The sequence below is a fragment of the Rhipicephalus sanguineus genome, chromosome 11, assembly GCF_013339695.2.
Source record: "Rhipicephalus sanguineus isolate Rsan-2018 chromosome 11, BIME_Rsan_1.4, whole genome shotgun sequence".
Lineage (NCBI taxonomy): Eukaryota > Metazoa > Arthropoda > Arachnida > Ixodida > Ixodidae > Rhipicephalus > Rhipicephalus sanguineus.
The window spans coordinates 43,383,102-43,400,062 of NC_051186.1; the positions used below are offsets into that span (position 1 = coordinate 43,383,102).

Sequence of the window (16,961 nt, forward strand, 5' to 3'; positions counted from 1 at the left end):
GCATATCAGCGCATCCGACAAGAGGAGACAGAAGAGAAGGCACAGAGTGCTGAAGTTCAACGCTCTGTGTCCTCCCTTCTGTCCTCTGTTGCCGTTTGCACTGGTATGCGCTCTTACCCTCCCGTAAAATAGCCCACAGGGAGCCGCGGATTACGTTCGAGTGAACGCGGTACACACGCGGCCGGCTGGTACGCGCAAGGGACGATCCTTGCGCGCACCTTTCGCGCTGCGGCGTCGAGCAGGCGTGCGCGGTTTCAAAAAATAAGAAAAGAAAAGAAAAACCAAAGCTCTGTTAGTGGAGAAAGTGAACGCTTGCTATTCCGGAGCAGCGGTGGTTTTTGTTGCGTCATATAACGTCGTTTAATGAGCCGCTCGACTGCTTCGGAGGCGTGAATAATGGGTGCTTGGCATTCGAATGGCTTCGTTTTATCCCCGGCCTCCTTCTCTCAAGGGTGTCTCTACATTCGATGCGCATGCATGGAAAGCGATGAAACATGCATGCGCGCGTGTTCCCTGTCGTAACACCCGGTGCATATATATATATATATATATATATATATATATATATATATATATATATATATGTATATATATATAGTCATGACCTTGATACAGATCGGTCTCCGATTGAAACGTTGACGAATAAACAGTTTTTTAAAAGCGTATATCCTTGTCATGTACGTATATCCGCCTGCATCTTGGTGCTCTCACGGTCACTTCGTTACCATGGTGTGCTTTAGCCGATACATATCCTTTTGTGAAAATGCTTTGCCAGTAAGGGGCCTGACGTCTTTCCCGAGGAACTCTAGCGGACGAGGCGGATATACTTTGCTTCTGTTAAAAGAATAATTAATAATTTTAGAAGACTAATTAACGAATGTTTGTTAATTATCTATTTTATTATCAACGTGAACGTAGTCGCTTCTATGGAAGTGTTGTGGGTGTCAATGTATGGAAGCGCCCTTTTTCTTTCTTTTGGAGATTCACAAAGTAGCATGTAATTTGAGATATTCGCACTTAATATTGAGATGATAATTGAGGGTATTCATCACTTTCTTGTTGAAATGCCGGGCCCGCAGGCGTTTGAATTCTACTAATCATCTTCGCAACATCTCTTTCACGTGCAGAGCGCAACTGTTCGGCCATCGTGTGTCCAGTAGTGGCGTCCAAGCCGTGTCCAGAGGACAGCTACGCGCTGCCGTCGCAAGTGTCCCCCAAGAGCTGCTGTCCCATCAGTGGAGGGTAAGTTCGCACGATGCATTTCTATGTTTTTGTGCACGGTGAGAACCACAGGAAACACATCACCGAACAGCCTTCCCGCGGGCTCCGGATCTGTCGACTTTTCATAGTTCAGACACGACCTGTAAGTGCGTCAAATTCACACATCATTACTTCAAGGCACTCGATATTCTGTTACATCAAAAATGTTGTCGTAATACGTTGATTCATGTGTGTTATAGTAATTAATCTTACTTAATTTGTAACTGAATATCCATCCATGAATCCATCCATGAATCTATCTATCTATCTATCTATCTATCTATCTATCTATCTATCTATCTATCTATCTATCTATCTATCTATCTATCTATCTATCTATCTATCTATCTATCTATCTATCTATCTATCTGTCTGTCTGTCTGTCTGTCTGTCTGTCTGTCTGTCTGTCTGTCTGTCTGTCTGTCTGTCTGTCTGTCTGTCTGTCTGTCTGTCTGTCTGTCTGTCTGTCTGTCTGTCTGTCTGTCTACAACTGGCCCATTGACCTTCTACCTTAATTCTCTTGCCACAAATACATAAAATAAACAATATGCATACAGCTTCAGTGTGTGTGTGTGTGTGTGTGTGTGTGTGTGTGTGTGTGTGTGTGTGTGTGTGTGTGTGTGTGTGTGTGTGTGTGTGTGTGTGTTACGTTATGCACCACGATACCTGAGCTGCCTTCATCTTTCCCTACAGTTCCTTTCTCCCATAACGTGCTATTTCGCTGTAGCGGCCCCGTGCTCTTCAGTAGCCACACGTCCCCCACTTTCGCAGTCGACAAACATCTTAAAATGCAACACCACGCAGCTCGCTTCGCCTGATGTACGTCATACGCCATGCCGCCGGACGGCACGTGTATACATACACCGGCTACGTGGCCGAATGGCCTTGCAGGAGGCTCGTTAGGTATATACACAACACTGTGCTGTTTTGCCCATATACCATAGCAGCTAGAGCGGGCACTGTATACTCGTTACTCGTTCTTTTTAGTCGTTATTGTAGTCTTGTTCTTCTTGTTTTTCATCATCGCTGGCATACCATGCGTGCCTACTGTATGCCTGCACTCGGGACAAGGGCAAGCCGTTCACAGACGGGGCGCCTCGTCGGCGCCCGCTCTGCAAAACAGGGCAGGCGGGATGGGCTGCACTCTTGACGCGCCCTAGCCACGAGATGCGTGCACGTGTTACGTTGGTTCACTGCTAGATGCTAGCTGAATATAAAGGGCAAAAAAAAAATGACGGTGTTTTACGTGCCAAAACCAGCGTATGGTTGGCATGATTACGAGGCACGTCGTAGTTGTGTTGTTGTTGGAGCGCGATGAATACGGGGCCAACCCAGTCCAGACAAGAAGTGGAACTGTTCATTCTTCAGGTACAGATTAAGGACGCGTAACGTAGGTGGTGCTAGTTGTTGGTTTAGTCCAAGGGCGACGTATAGAGGGCAGCAGTGTAGGAAACGATGGTAATGTTGCGCGCATATATAACAGTAGAGGATGAAACCGGATTAATTCTGGCCACCTGGGATTCACCTAAATTCATGGTCCACCTAAATTTTAGGTCACGGATGTCTCTTTGCCTTGCGTCCCCTTCAAAATACGGCCGCAGCGGAACGGAATCGAACCCGCGCACTCGTGGTTAACACTATACGGCCTATAGCCGCTGAAGCCACCACGGCGGGTGACCGGACTGGCGTGTCCGCCGCAACCCATTGCTAGTAAGAATCGTCTATTAAGGTGAAAGCCTTATAGATGCCTCATGAAACGCGAAAAGTGACCGTCGGCGGCGTCGGCGTCAACACTAGTGGTGCAAATAATCATCATCATGTGATGGCATCACCCCAGGACGGCATCATGACGTCACAAGTCGTCAAATGTATGACGTCACATAATCTGACGGCAAACGATGACGCCATTACGACATACCTATGATGTCATCGCGTGACATTGTCGCTTGTTCAAAGATAGGCCGATCCCGGAGGCACTGCGAAACCGCGCGAGATGCAGAAAACTTCCAATGCCTCGGATCCCGGAGGCAGTGCAAAACCACGTTGGATGAACAAAGCTTTCCGGGGGTGGTGAGGAGGAGGGGGAGGATCAACACACTCGACTGAGAAGAAAAAGAAGAACGCCTTCGAGTCGTCTTCAAAAATGCATAAGGCACCGTGACTTTTATTTTAAAACCGAGCGGCGTTTCTCTTCGTCTCCCGGCGCACCAGTGCAGGCGTTCTAGATAGAACTGTCGTCGTCTGTACACGTACACAGTTCGTCATCGCCGTAGGCCACGCGAGGAGTCGAAGAAAACGTGCCGCGACCAAACAATGGGCAACTTGAACAGAAGAAAGAAAAGAACGACACGATAAAAAACAAATATGGATAGTGTAATGGTGTGCCTGTGTGTGTGTCCCGAGAGAGAGAGAGACAGAGAGAGAGAGAGGGCAGGACGCGAGAACGACAGGGCGCCCGAAGAAGCGGCTTTCGCTGTGTATGCGCTAATGATCGCTCGCACTTCTCCGGCCGACCGGCGTCGAATCCGACGCCGTCCACGCTTACGACGGCGCCGCGCACGTCGGCGAAGGCAATTTGGAATAAGAAAAGAAAAAAAAAACTAACAAACGAAGAGGAACGCGAAGGTAACAAAGCCATAGAAAAGAGAGCTGTACACACACACTTACGCACCTTCGTGGCGACGTCCTTAATATACATGGCCGGCGCGCTAACGGCTACGTCGACGTTGGAAGAGGTGCCAGGTGTGTTGTTCTTTTGTGTGGGCGTAAGGACAGTGAGAAACGCGAAGCCGTTAGCGGGCCCGCCGCTGTCGAGTACGTTCGTTCGTCCGTCCGTCCTCGCTTGGTTTCGCAAAACGTGCCCTGTATAGCATATGCGCACGTATTTTTGTTCTCGCGTATTCCGTGGAGACACGACACACACAACCGTTTTTCTGTCTGCATGTATATGTGGGTGCACGTGCAGCTTTGCACATGGACAGCCGACGCAGTATGCGTAAGGGCAGTGAAGAGAAAGAAACAGACATACAGACAAGACAAGACAAGACAAGACAGACAGACAGACAGACAGACAGACAGACAGACAGACAGACAGACAGACAGACAGACAGACAGACAGACAGACAGACAGACAGACAGACAGACAGACAGACAGACAGACAGACAGACGATAATGAATTAATGAATGGGTATCCGCATTACAACGAACCGTAAAACTTGAGTTATATTTATAGTGTAAGTTCAGCTATACCCACGCAGAGGGAATAAGCCCATCAGAACGAGTGTTTCGAGACCATACTGCCAAGGGGCGTGTAAGTTTTGCGGCGGCCTGAGAACAAAGGTGCTTTACGGCTGTCCAGAACATATGCATTAACTGTATACGACTGCCAACGATCGTTGGCTCCGCCCCGTTTCCTCTTATTTTTTCCCGACAGATGGCGCAACGCGGGAGAAGTGGAAGCGAACATATTACACACATACGCTCTTTCGAAAGCGTCCCAAGACCGGTCGTTAACAGTTGCTTGATGACTCGCACTTTCTCTCGCCGAGATTGCTTTGTTTTCCATGTGCGCGCGTGTTTTGTCTGCTAAGCGACAGCCGGCGACGCGTAGCATACCGAAAAGCTCACAATACAATGGAACCTCGTTGATACGATTCTGCATAATACGTTTTTCGGCTTAATACGTTTTTCTTTTTATTCCCTGCCAAAGTCCGTTGGAAATAACGCATTTCCATGGGTTTAATACGATCGGATCACATTATCGCACAAAACTGGATAATACAACAGTAAAAGTGGACCTTGACCAATACAGGTAGAAATCCTACGTTCATTCTTCGGCATACTAGCTTACACCGCGTTCCAACAAGCCACGGTCTGCACGTTGCAGAGCCGCTGAGGCCGCAGCAGCGTCGGTTTTGCGGCGAGAAGATCGCCGCTGCGTCCGGTGATGATGATGCGCCAGGCGAAGAATTTCAGAAGAATACTTTTCAGAAGAATTTACTCGTAGACCCCGAAAAGAAGAAAGTTAAGCTCAAATTGACTAGCTACTTCAGTTTGGCTCAATAAAAGTTAGTTGCTAATGGAGTATACGTATTTTACTCCATTTTTTAACCTCGTATGTTAATACGTTTTTTGCATAATACGTTTTATTTTCCGGCTCCCGTGAAAAACGTATCAACGAGGTTCAACTGCGCACGACTCCAAGCACGCGTGTGTGAGTGGTTGTCGCTGTCTGACCGAATGTGCCTACTTCGTCACGTGTTCTTTCTCTCTCTGTCTCTCAAACCTGCGTACGCAGACGTCGTGTCATTGCTATTTGTTATTATTACTTGACAAGTTCCCTCTCCTTAAAGAGCATGCCGCAAACGCATGGCAATATATCGTCTCATTACGCAGGCACATATCACAACGCATATCACATAGCACATATCACATATCATTACGCAAGCGCGCAGGCACATATCACAACGTACACACGCACACGCGTACACACTAACGTGAGTAATACATACATACATACATACATACATACATACATACATACATACATACATACATACATACATACATACATACATACATACATACATACATACATACATACATACATACGCGAGGAAACAAAACTCACAAGAGCGCGCGCACCAAACCTCTCGAGATGTGGAATGTTAATGGGAGGAGGCGCGCTTCTTCTCCCGATAAGAAAAGAACGCACGCAAACTCATTTTGCCGCGCGCGCAAACCACCACCGTACGTGCCCGCGATGCGAGAATCGTATACACGCAGCTATGCGTATCTCGCGAATGTCTCCACTCTCCTCATCTCGTCGCGCAGCAAAGAAACATCTCGTCTCTCGGTGCACGTGCAGCGACGCGTTAAACACTCCCACCAGACTCGCAGGAACAGCAGCAGCAGTAAACCGGCGGCGGCTTTGGTGGCGGCAAAAGGACGAGAGACGCTCCGGAGCGCAAACACCGGCGTCGTCGTCGTCATCACTGTGTGAGAGGGAGTGGGCCGCTTTTCCTGCAGCTCGGTTCCTCGTTGCCGTCCGTTGAGCACGCGGTTTCATCCGCCGCGTATACCGCATAGACGCGCGCTTAGCGGTTATACTCGAGCCAAGAGGCTGTGTGCGTCTTTCGTTGCTCGGAAATCAACTCATCACAAAGTGGCAAAGTTGTCATCCAGCCGTTTGATGAACGAGAGTATCATGTCAGACACTTTGCGTATTCCTAGGTAAGAAAAACCGCAATGTTGTCGAAGAATCCGTCCTGGTACGGGCGGGATTCGCACCCGAGACCAACGCCTTTCGCCGGAGCGGACACTCCTGAAGGTACAGCAGATCGCAGCGCGACGGCTCGCGCAGTTCTGCGATCTGTATCCCCCTCGGACAGCGACACAGCGAGATCTTTCGCGCGCACGCGCGTTTGTGTGTGTGTGTGTGTGTGTGTGTGTGTGTGTGTGTGTGTGTGTGTGTGTGTGTGTGTGTGTGTGTGTGTGTGTGTGTGTGTGTGTGTGTGTGTGTGTGTGTGTGTGTGTGTGTGTGTGTGTGTGTGTGTGTGTGTGTGTGTGTGTGCAAACGAAATCAAAAACCAGTTTCCGTTTCCCGTACGCGACGACTCTCGACAGTCCGACACCTCGCGGGACAGTCAGGCTTAGGTCGAGTTATCCGAAACATCGAATTAACGCACAGTTAGCAATGTCAACTCTCTCATCGTTGCTATCGAAACGAGATTCTCCCGCAAAAGCTTCTCGTATATGCAATCTAGTAAGACGCCGAGCCCGCGCGAGGCGCTTCGTGCTTAAATATAGCCTGCGGTATTTAGACGCGCCTCTGCGGTATACAACGCGTATCCGTCCGCGACGCTTTGCACTAACTGCCGTCTAGATGAGAGGGGAAAAAAATACACAGAGATGGAACAAAGGGAAACGTGGACTAGCAACTATGTCTTGAACCCCCTCGACGGCTCACGTATAATATGCTACCACCGCGGCTCGCCAACAATTCCCTCGAGCGCGACAGCAGCTGCATGCGACCGCGCGTTACAGGCACAACTTTTGCCTCTCGGCGTCCGTCTCGAGTCGTTACTCAAGTCTTCTGCGTGAGCTCGCACAAGAACTCCGCCCTTCTCCAGCCTCTCTCCTTGGAAGGTATACAAGTGGAGCTGAGAGCCGAGGTCGGTAGCGGTACACACATTTAAACGCGTTACGGTCATAGTTACATATAGTCACTGGAGGCATGTGTGACCATAATGTCTACAGGCAGGGGCGTAGCCAGAAACTTTTTCGAGGGGTGGGAGGGGGTTCAACCACCATTTATGTCTATGTTCCAGCGTGTGTATGTGGGCGTGCATGTATACACATGCAAAACTTAAAATTTTCGGGGAGGGGGGGGGGGGGGGCTTGGACGCCCCCCTCCCTTCATGCATGTCCTTCATGCATGTTCGCGCGCGTTTTTCTATGTGTGCGTGCATATTACACATGCAAAATTTTAAAATTTCGAGGGGTGGGGGGTGCTTTATGCCCGGAGTTTAGTCGTACTGGAATTACATCAGTCCGACACAGTGTTTAACAATGGCCTTCTTCCGGGCATAAAGATTGGCAAAATGAGAACTCAGTCAGACTGCTTACAGTGCTTGTTTTTCACTTGCTGGCTCAGACGCGCACATCGAATTCTACTCAGCCGAGTTATCTCAGACTCACCAACTGCTTTGGCAGACTCACTCAGACTCATCGTACGCGCTGTTGGGCACACTCACCGTCTGCTACACCCGGCGAGACTCACTTAAGACTCACCGTCTACACAGCTGGACTCACTCAGACACAGAATTTCTAAACATAAAAACGCACTGAGGCTCACCGTCTACTCCGACTCACTCACTCACTCACTCACTCACTCACTCACTCACTCACTCACTCACTCACTCACTCACTCACTCACTCACTCACTCACTCACTCACTCACTCACTCACTCACTCACTCACTCACTCACTCACTCACTCACTCACTCACTCACTCACTCACTCACTCACCGTCTACTCAGCCAGCGGCCTGTAGAGTCCGTCCGAGTGAGCCTGTGTTGCCAACTCGCAAGCTGGTTAGCGAACCTATGTTTCCGGGTGCTTACGACTTGGGAAGATATTTTCTAACACGCAACACATTTAAGTGCGCTGTCTGCGGGGAGCGTACAAGTACACCGCAAAACACATTCCACGTGGCTCCCGGCCGTTTCCTTCGAGCGTGTCTGGCGCCGTCACGTCCATGCGCACACAATTTCCAGGTTGTTACCGCACGCGGTCCTTCGCGCTTTCACGCAAGTTTGCAGCAGTTGGCGTCGTAAATTGCAATCCAAAGAGGGCATGCGGGCTCAGATATACACGCGCACGTTCTCGTGCTATAGCAGCAGGGCCCGTCCAAACTAACCCTTTACTTTTGGATACACAAAGACACGTGAAACTCCGCGAAGCCAGACTGTTTTCGAGGGCTATATTTAGAACAAGCTTTACGATGGCACGTCTTTGTTGCTCTTGCGTCGCATCGTTGGCACGGCAGTGAGCCAGCCACGAGGCGTCGAGTTGGATCTGTGGCGAAGCCATTCGATGCTGCTACCCTAGCGTCAATGCGCAGTACTCGCCTACACCGCCGCATAAAGTACCACATAAAGTACCACATAAAGTGGAGTGAGGGAACTTCTCCATCTGCAGTTACATGTCAGGTGGAGAGTGCCACAGGCGTGGCACTTGTGTCCACCAGAGCGTGCGAATGCGTCATAAAGTGGACGTTTTACAAACAGCGCGAACGAAAGATAGCAAGACACGACGCGAGCGCTGACTAACGACTGAACGTTACGTCGGTTTGTGCACGGCTGTTAATTTCCTTTATGTACGGTTTACTTATTAGGCTTATAGCGATAAATCTTCAGTCGTGCGTCAGCGCTCGTGTTGTGTCGTCTGATCTTTGTACTTGCTTTGTTAGCGCTGTGTAAAACATTCGTCTGTTCCGGGTCGCCCAGTCAGCTCTGATTCTAACAGACGAAGTGGAGACATGTGTAGACAAAGTAGAGACTGACAGCGTGAGCAAAGTTAAGCGTGAGGACCAGAACGCAATGAGCGGGGATAGGAGGAATCCACGATGAGACTTTGCTGACTGGTTCATCTTTCCGTCGTCTTAAAGAGGTACAAAGTGACTAGACACAGTGGAGAGATACAAAGCGAAAAGATATAAAATGAAGAGATATAAAGTGGATAGGTATAAAGAAACACGACGTGAAAAGAGACAAAGCGGAGAGCGACAAAGTGAAGAAAAACAAAGCGAAGCGAGACAAACTGAAGAGAGACGAAGCGAAGAGAGACAAAGCGAAGTGAGACGAAGTAAAGAGAGACATACTGAAGAGACATAGAGAGCGACAAGAGGAAATCAGACGAAGTAAAGAGAGAAAAAGTGAAGAGACACCGAGAGAGACAAGGCGAAATCAGACAAAGTGAAGAGAGAGAAATCGAAGCGAGACGAAGTGAAGAGAGACAAACTGAAGAGACATCGAGAGAGACACAAGGAAATCAGACGAAGTGAAGGGAGACGAAGTGAAGAGATACAAAGCAAAGGGAGACGAAGTGAAGAAATACGAAGCGAATAAAGAGAGGCGAAGTGAAATGAGACAAAGCGAAGAGACATCGAGCGAGACAAAGCGAAACAGACGAAGTGGAGAGACAGAGTGAAGAGAGACAAAGCGAAGTGAGACGAAGTGAGAGACATCGAGAGGGACAAAGCAAAATGACGCGCAGTGAAGAGAGACAAATCAAAGGGAGACGAAGTGGGGTTATGAAGTGAATATAGCGAAAAGCGATAAAATGAAGAAAGTAGAGTGAAAAGCGAAGAAGTGAAGGCCATATCCGAAACGGACGCCGGAAAGAGCTGCAGAAGCACACGGGTAGCTGCTGCCTCGGGTCTTCCGCGTTGTTCCACAGACACAACAACAGCCCTCGGCGCCGCCGTGGGACAGGCGAGAAGAAAGAAAATCTCTCCACGGGGCTCGTAAAGATGCCAGCGGCCGCGCAGACACAGCAGGTGAACTCCGAGCCCCGGACAAACACTCGCTCTCCTCGGAGAAGCCGTGGCTGCACGCTCGAGCAGAGACAGTACGCATGTGTAGCCGTATTTACGCACCACTACCCCGCTAATAAAACGGTGCAGCATCGTTGAAAGCTGCAGAGCTCGCGAAGCGGTTGGTTGCTCTCGGGAATATGCGGGTTTAGCACAGTCGTAAATATACGTTAGACAAAATTGCGTGTGCAGTATCCAGAACGGGCGTTTTCCATTACATTCGTGTGCCGAGAAAATGTGCACAGGACTTTGTTTCATAACGTGTAACGCTTTGGAAGGTAACGAGACATCTTGCCTAATATCTGCGTTCGCAGCTAGAAATATGTCGGTGGTTTTAACAGTAATTACGCGAAATTGTCATTTCTTTAGGCTGCAGTAATAAGCGAAAACGGTTTGGTATAGCTTAAAAAGAAACAAGCTGGTGTCGTGATGTTCTGCAGTACACTATAATCTCCTTGCAAGCACGTCAGTGGCCTGCACTGCTTTCACGCTACGCAGTCTGAGAACAACACGCAAAAGATGCGCCCCAATAGGTGCAAATTGTCTTTAGCGCGTACGCGCGTTGTACACTAAATCTAGTTGCACTTTTAAAGGCGCCTTTTTGTGACGCAACAATAACCGTCGTCTATCTTGCAGAGTAAACAGAGCAAACGAAACGCTAACTTTAAGGGCGAGGTGGTGACAAAGCCGATTGCTTAACAAAAGAAGCCCCAGAAGAATGAAGAACAGAAATAATAACAAACGAAAAAAAAATACCGATCCGCGAGCTCGCAAAGGAGATCTTCGCAAGCGCAGCCACGCAGCGCTGCAGAGCGTAACGAAGAAGCTGGCAAGCGAGGCAGGCGGGCATGGCTTGCGCGCTCCGCAGCGGCAGCTAGCAACAAGCTGTGGGACCTTTGAGGCTGTTTGTACGCGCGTGGGGGAAAAGATTGGGAGGAGAGATAGCGGCTGTCTGTGTGTGGACTCGGGCGTGTGAGTATAACATTCCCGAGACAAAAGTTCAAACTGCTGCAGCGTCACAGGAGCGTCAGCAGTATAGCAGCAGCAACAACACAGACGGTCAATAGCCTTTTTCTTTCCACAACCGCCCTCTGTTGACACGACCTCTCGTGCCCAAGCTTTCGGAGCAGGCGGCTCGAATGATCAGCGAGCGCCGCAGAATGTGCGACTCTGTATCCAGTGTTTCAGGATATGCCATGCAAACATATACAGCAAGGATAGAGCGGAACACTGTGCTGCATCCGTGAAGCGCGAGCGACGACTGCGTGATTCCGCAGCGCCGAGCCGATTGATGCGCCAAGCATCATCCTGGTAATAAATGTATAGTAGGCTTGGACGTTTTTGTAACGTATTTGTCATGTGCACATTTAGTAAGCTATATCGCGTTACAGTGCGTACGCATCACACACATCCACACAAACGGATAAGCAGAGGACTACCACCTCTCCCGTGCTCCGTAGTCTCACGGCCGTCCATCAGTTAAATATGACATGCGACAGAAAGCACCCGCACTCCTCTAGTTCCTGGGAACTTGTCATATAGAAGCGACGTCACAACAACTCGTTCCGCGGAGCTTCTTCCGCGGCGGGGGTCACGGTCGACGACCACCCATCTTTTGTCCTCGACGTCTACGCTGTGCGTCTCCCTGGTGCGTGTGTATTACAGTACACTGTAGTGTGTATGTACTGCGCACGCGCAACAAACCTGCGGTGAAAAAGACCCGTGAATAGAAGAAGTAGAAGTAGCAGCGGAAGAAGTAGAAAAGGGATGGATAAGAAGAAAAAACAAGAAGATTAAGAAGAAGAAGAAGAACCTGCGTGTACTAGCAACAGATTGGAATAGAGAAAAAGAAAGCGGTAAACCATAGATCAGACGAGAAATGTACAACGACCGAGAACCCCGAAGCTCGCACGAAAGAGAAAAAACGAAGATGTGGAAGAGAGTACATTGGTGTAGGAGACGGAGAGGGTTGGGAGAGGGAAAGGGTAGACACCGGCGGAGCGCTCACCCGTAGCGGTCCCGGTGCATTAGGCACGTAAAGAGATATACGACACGCCTTGCTATCTTCTTTCCTTTTCTTTATTTTTTTTTTTATTCGGAGCCGCGCTTCTTGACATGAAGGCGACGAAGTTACGTAGTTTGTGGAGAGAACGCTGTGCGGTATGTCGGCAGCGGCGCGACACTGGCCTCTAACTCAGGAAACGTGAATGATGTGTCTCTTTCCCCTTTCTTTGCCTTCCTGTATCTTTTTTTTTTCTACGTCTGTAACCCTTTCCATATTTCTTTAAACACTAAAGAGGATTGTTAAGTTGAGCTCTATACATGACAAATTACGTTCGCTCAACCCTACAACACTCGGCTAGCTTCACACGGTAGTCACACGTCATCGTCATGTCACCGGCATCCGTCTCAACTAGACAGCGTTTCCTGATTGGTTTAGCTTTAAAAGCGGGGACGCGGGTGACGTTGACAATAGCGTGTATTAATACTGCGCACACTGCTTCCGTAACGACGCCACGTTTCTCACAGAACGTGCTTGGTCAAGTCCTAAAGAAAACGAAAAGCTTCTCAATAGATGCATAAGTCAAAAGGAAGCGATGAAGTAAGGCTTCTCAAAACGGCCTGCCTTTGGTCCCCGGCTTTCCGAGGATAAAGGCAGGAAGTAAACAGTTCATGGATTGCAACATCAAGGGGTTGTCCTCGGCCGCTATTAGCACCAACAATCTCCATAGCCACTACCATGCACATTAAACAAAACACGTAACAGGTCTGACTGCGTAAAGGTGTGAGGCAAACTTGGCAGCCCCCGTTAGACGATTAGGGGGGGGGGGGCACTGTAGAACCCCCTCCCCCCGCCCTTTGCTCACGCCTATGCTCTAAAGTCCTTCTACTTTGCTCTTTGCTCTAAAGCACATCTACTAGGGGGGCTTTACTATGCTCGCATTACGGTAGCGCAGCCAGGTCTTTTTTTTTTCTTTTTTTTTGGGGGGGGGGGGGGAGGCAACCTTACTTTGTGTATGTTCATGCGTGCGTTTGTATGTGTGCGTGTATAGATAGATAGACGTGCAAAATGTAAAACTATAGAGGGGGGGGGGGGTAACTCCCCCTGCTGGCTGCGCCAGTGGCTCGCATTTATTACTACGAGATATCAAACGGACGCGAAAGTCGTCTAAGACGTTCGGGGATGCCGAATATCGCTCTGGGTACTTCACAGCGCGAAATGACGTCAATCTTTGCAGTTCGCGACGCGAGAAAGTTGCTCGGCGCGATCGAGTATGTAGGGTAGCACGCTTGGGTTGACGCGATAAGAAAACCCACTCGCGGGGGGCAGCTGTTATCACCGGGCCGAGTCACTTCGCCTCACAATAGGAGAGTCGCATATAACAGTATCTCCTCAAAGTGCGATCGATAAGGAACGTGGCAGGGTGCAGCAACGTTGTTCTCGTGCTAAACGAGGAAACCCGAAAAGTGGCACTCTATCGAACATTGCACATATTGATGCAATGCGAACAGAACTTAGCCACTCGATGCTACCGTGAGGGCTGTGTAAAATGATTGGGCAGCTACGTGTTAGTGGTGCGAAGACTCAGGGAACAGCGGAGCTCGCGGCTTTCCCCTCCTCCTCATCTCTCTTTGCCACCCACTTGCTATACTATACTATACTATACTAGGCTATACTATACTATACTATACTATACTATACAAGGCTATGTTATACTATACTATACTATACTATACAAGGCTATGCTATACTATACTATACTATAGTATACTATACAAGGCTATGCTATGTTTTCCCCTCTGCCTTCCTTTTTTTATTAAACGTGTTTAAGGAGAGGTTGGTGCCTATACATGGCTCCGGCTACTCCTCTTCCCTTACTTATTAATTAGCGTCACGAACTTATCAATAAAAGTAGACTCACTCACGGCAGTGTCCTTTTAAAAGGAATGTTCTCACGTCATGCATAATGTCCACCTGTCGACAGCAATGTTCACACACGAGACACACAAGAAACTTTCGCACTTTGCCGAAGAGTTCAGCTCACAGTCCTTTGTATAATGCGATCACACAACAGTCACTGGGCCCTTGGCCGCACTTTAAAACACCGCTCTCTTGAATCACAAGAGGCAACGCGAAACGTGTGACCATAAGTATCTCAATGTGAAGAATAATTATTTCCCTCCTCCTCGCCCTCACTTCCCTTTCCCACCCCCTTACTGTACTATATAGCATGCTTCCTTTTTGGCTTCGCGTGCCTTGGCATAGCTGTAGGCTGGGCTTCCCTTTCCTAACATGGCTCCTCCTCGCTTGACCAGTTAACACGGGACGACAACGGAGTTTTTTGCTGCTCATAGTTGGAGCCATTCCACTCTGAAGATGGGCGACCAGCGGAGCTGACCGGCGCACTCCCGTCTCTGCTCTCTGCGGCGTTCTTGTCAAGCGCGCTGCTCCTCAGGCGTTCTCGCAATGAGAGGCCGACCTATACTTGCCACGCACAACTGCGCCAACGCAGCGCCTAGACTAGACTGAAGCGGCAAAACACGCACGAAAGGCGTACCGCTCCGATTGAGTTTGCTGTGCGGCCTCCGGGATCGGCCAACCTTTGACCGATCGACATTGTCAATTCTTAACAACGGATTAACACTGCATAAATATGTACAGCCCAGCAGTGGAGGCCTGCTGGGAAACGCGTTGATGACGCTTTCGCGCGCATACTGCAATTGCGCGCGGCCTCCGGGGACATCACATTTGAATACTCGGACTATATGTCAATTGATGACGTCATGGCGCGACGTCATTGCTTGCTCGAAGGAGGTCACGTGGTTTTATTCTGTTTCTGAACGGACGCGGAGAGACACCGCAAATCCAGAAAGTGCTCCATTAACGGATCGGCTGTAGTAACAATAAATTCTGGTGTTTTACTCGCCAAAACCACGCCACGACCACGAGCGCCGATTCTCATAATCAGAAGGTTCCCGGTCCAACACCCGTGCGCCCGACATGCGAATCCTTTTTTTTTTCACCATTGCTTTGGATGCACTCACTTATTTTTTCTTTTTCGGAAACGGATCACTGAAGTGGGCTTCTCCTAAAGCACCCGTTTATTGCAGAGAAGCCAGCTCTAACGAACTCTCCCATCTTTGGAAGTAACGCACACACACGCACGCGCGCACGCATGGGCATTTGGGCACCGCATACGCGATGTTGTTAATGCGCGAAATCTTTAGAAGTGTAATCGTCTCTTCGCCTTTTAATTTTTTACGCTGATAGGCCTATTAGAAGTTAGCGAATCATCTTGACGGTGTACACGGAACGCGCTAAAGACAAAGACGCGCTCTGTCTTATACCATTCTTTTCTACAAACGTTCCGCGCACTAAAAAAGCTCTTCATTCTTAACAAATTGATATCAAATTGTTGGATTACTCTTTAAACGGAAGTCCGATATAGTGCCGCCGTCAAGCGACACTTTTTGTGTTTAGCGGGGGCCAGCAGCTCCGTTGCCTCCGTCTTCTCCGTCCGTCTCGTCTTCGGAGGGAAAGGCATGCGCGGAATCTGACACGCGCACGTATTCGCGGCGGTGTTATCTCTCCTTTTTCCACGAGAAAACCGCGGTGTTAACGCCTCGTCGTCTCGTCTCGGTGCTTGCTTCCGAGAGACGCGCTGCTGACAGTTACGAGAGAAGCGCGCCCCCCACTTGTTACACGAGGGTCGCCGTTTGCTGTCGAGATAAGGCGCGGGCCGAAAGAACACGGACAGATAAGCGACAGCCGTGGAGACCGTCTGACGATGCAGCCTCATCAGGCTGCGTGTATTAGGTCTATGCCTACTATCCGCGTCAAGTTACACGTGCATGTGTTCGAGGGCTGCTGGGAAAGCATAAAAAAAAAAAATCAGGAGCATTTGCCCGATCAAGAAAATGGTGGCAAGCAAACCCTGACGTACTGCTCTCATATCTATCTATCTATCTATCTATCTATCTATCTATCTATCTATCTATCTATCTATCTATCTATCTATCTATCTATCTATCTATCTATCTATCTATCTATCTATCTATCTATCTATCTATCTATCTATCTATCTATCTATCTATCTATCTATCTAATTGGCCCTTATCTTAAGTAATGTTATACTTCGATATCACATGTATCCAATAAAACCCTTAACTTGAACCAAACCATCTGTTTCTATTCTTTTAGAATATACTTCGTTATGAATACTTCATGAATGTCAATACAATCTACTGAAGAAAAAGAAGATGGCTTTCGTCTTCCACTCGTCGTAGGCAAATGCGCAAGGGACCGTGTGAGGGCTTTTATTTATTTATTTATTTATTTATTTATTTATTTATTTATTTATTTATTTATTTATTTATTTATTTATTCATTTATTCATTTTTCGTCACGCAAGGGAAATCGTGCTTTAACAACCACCGCTGTATACCGGGATCTTTCTTTTTTTCCTTTATCGCTAGCTGTAATATCATTCTAACTGCCTCGTCTGAAATATGCTCGGAGAAGGTTCTCTTTTTGCTTGTTTCATTGTTTTTTGGCTTTTTATGTGTGTGTCTGTTTTTTTTTTTTTTCTTTCGAAACCACAC

The 16,961-nt window shown here is 48.5% G+C and overlaps 1 protein-coding gene across 5 annotated transcripts in view; it reads left to right on the plus strand.

Moving 5' to 3' along the window:
• LOC119374688 (cysteine-rich motor neuron 1 protein) overlaps positions 1-16,961 on the plus strand; it is a 444,084-nt gene that overhangs the window by 392,045 nt on the left and 35,078 nt on the right. For all 5 annotated transcript variants that reach the window (XM_049420441.1, XM_049420442.1, XM_049420443.1 and 2 more), the window contains one exon: positions 1,128-1,242. In XM_049420441.1, the coding sequence (XP_049276398.1) occupies positions 1,128-1,242 (115 nt within the window). The remainder of the gene's footprint in view (positions 1-1,127; positions 1,243-16,961) is intronic.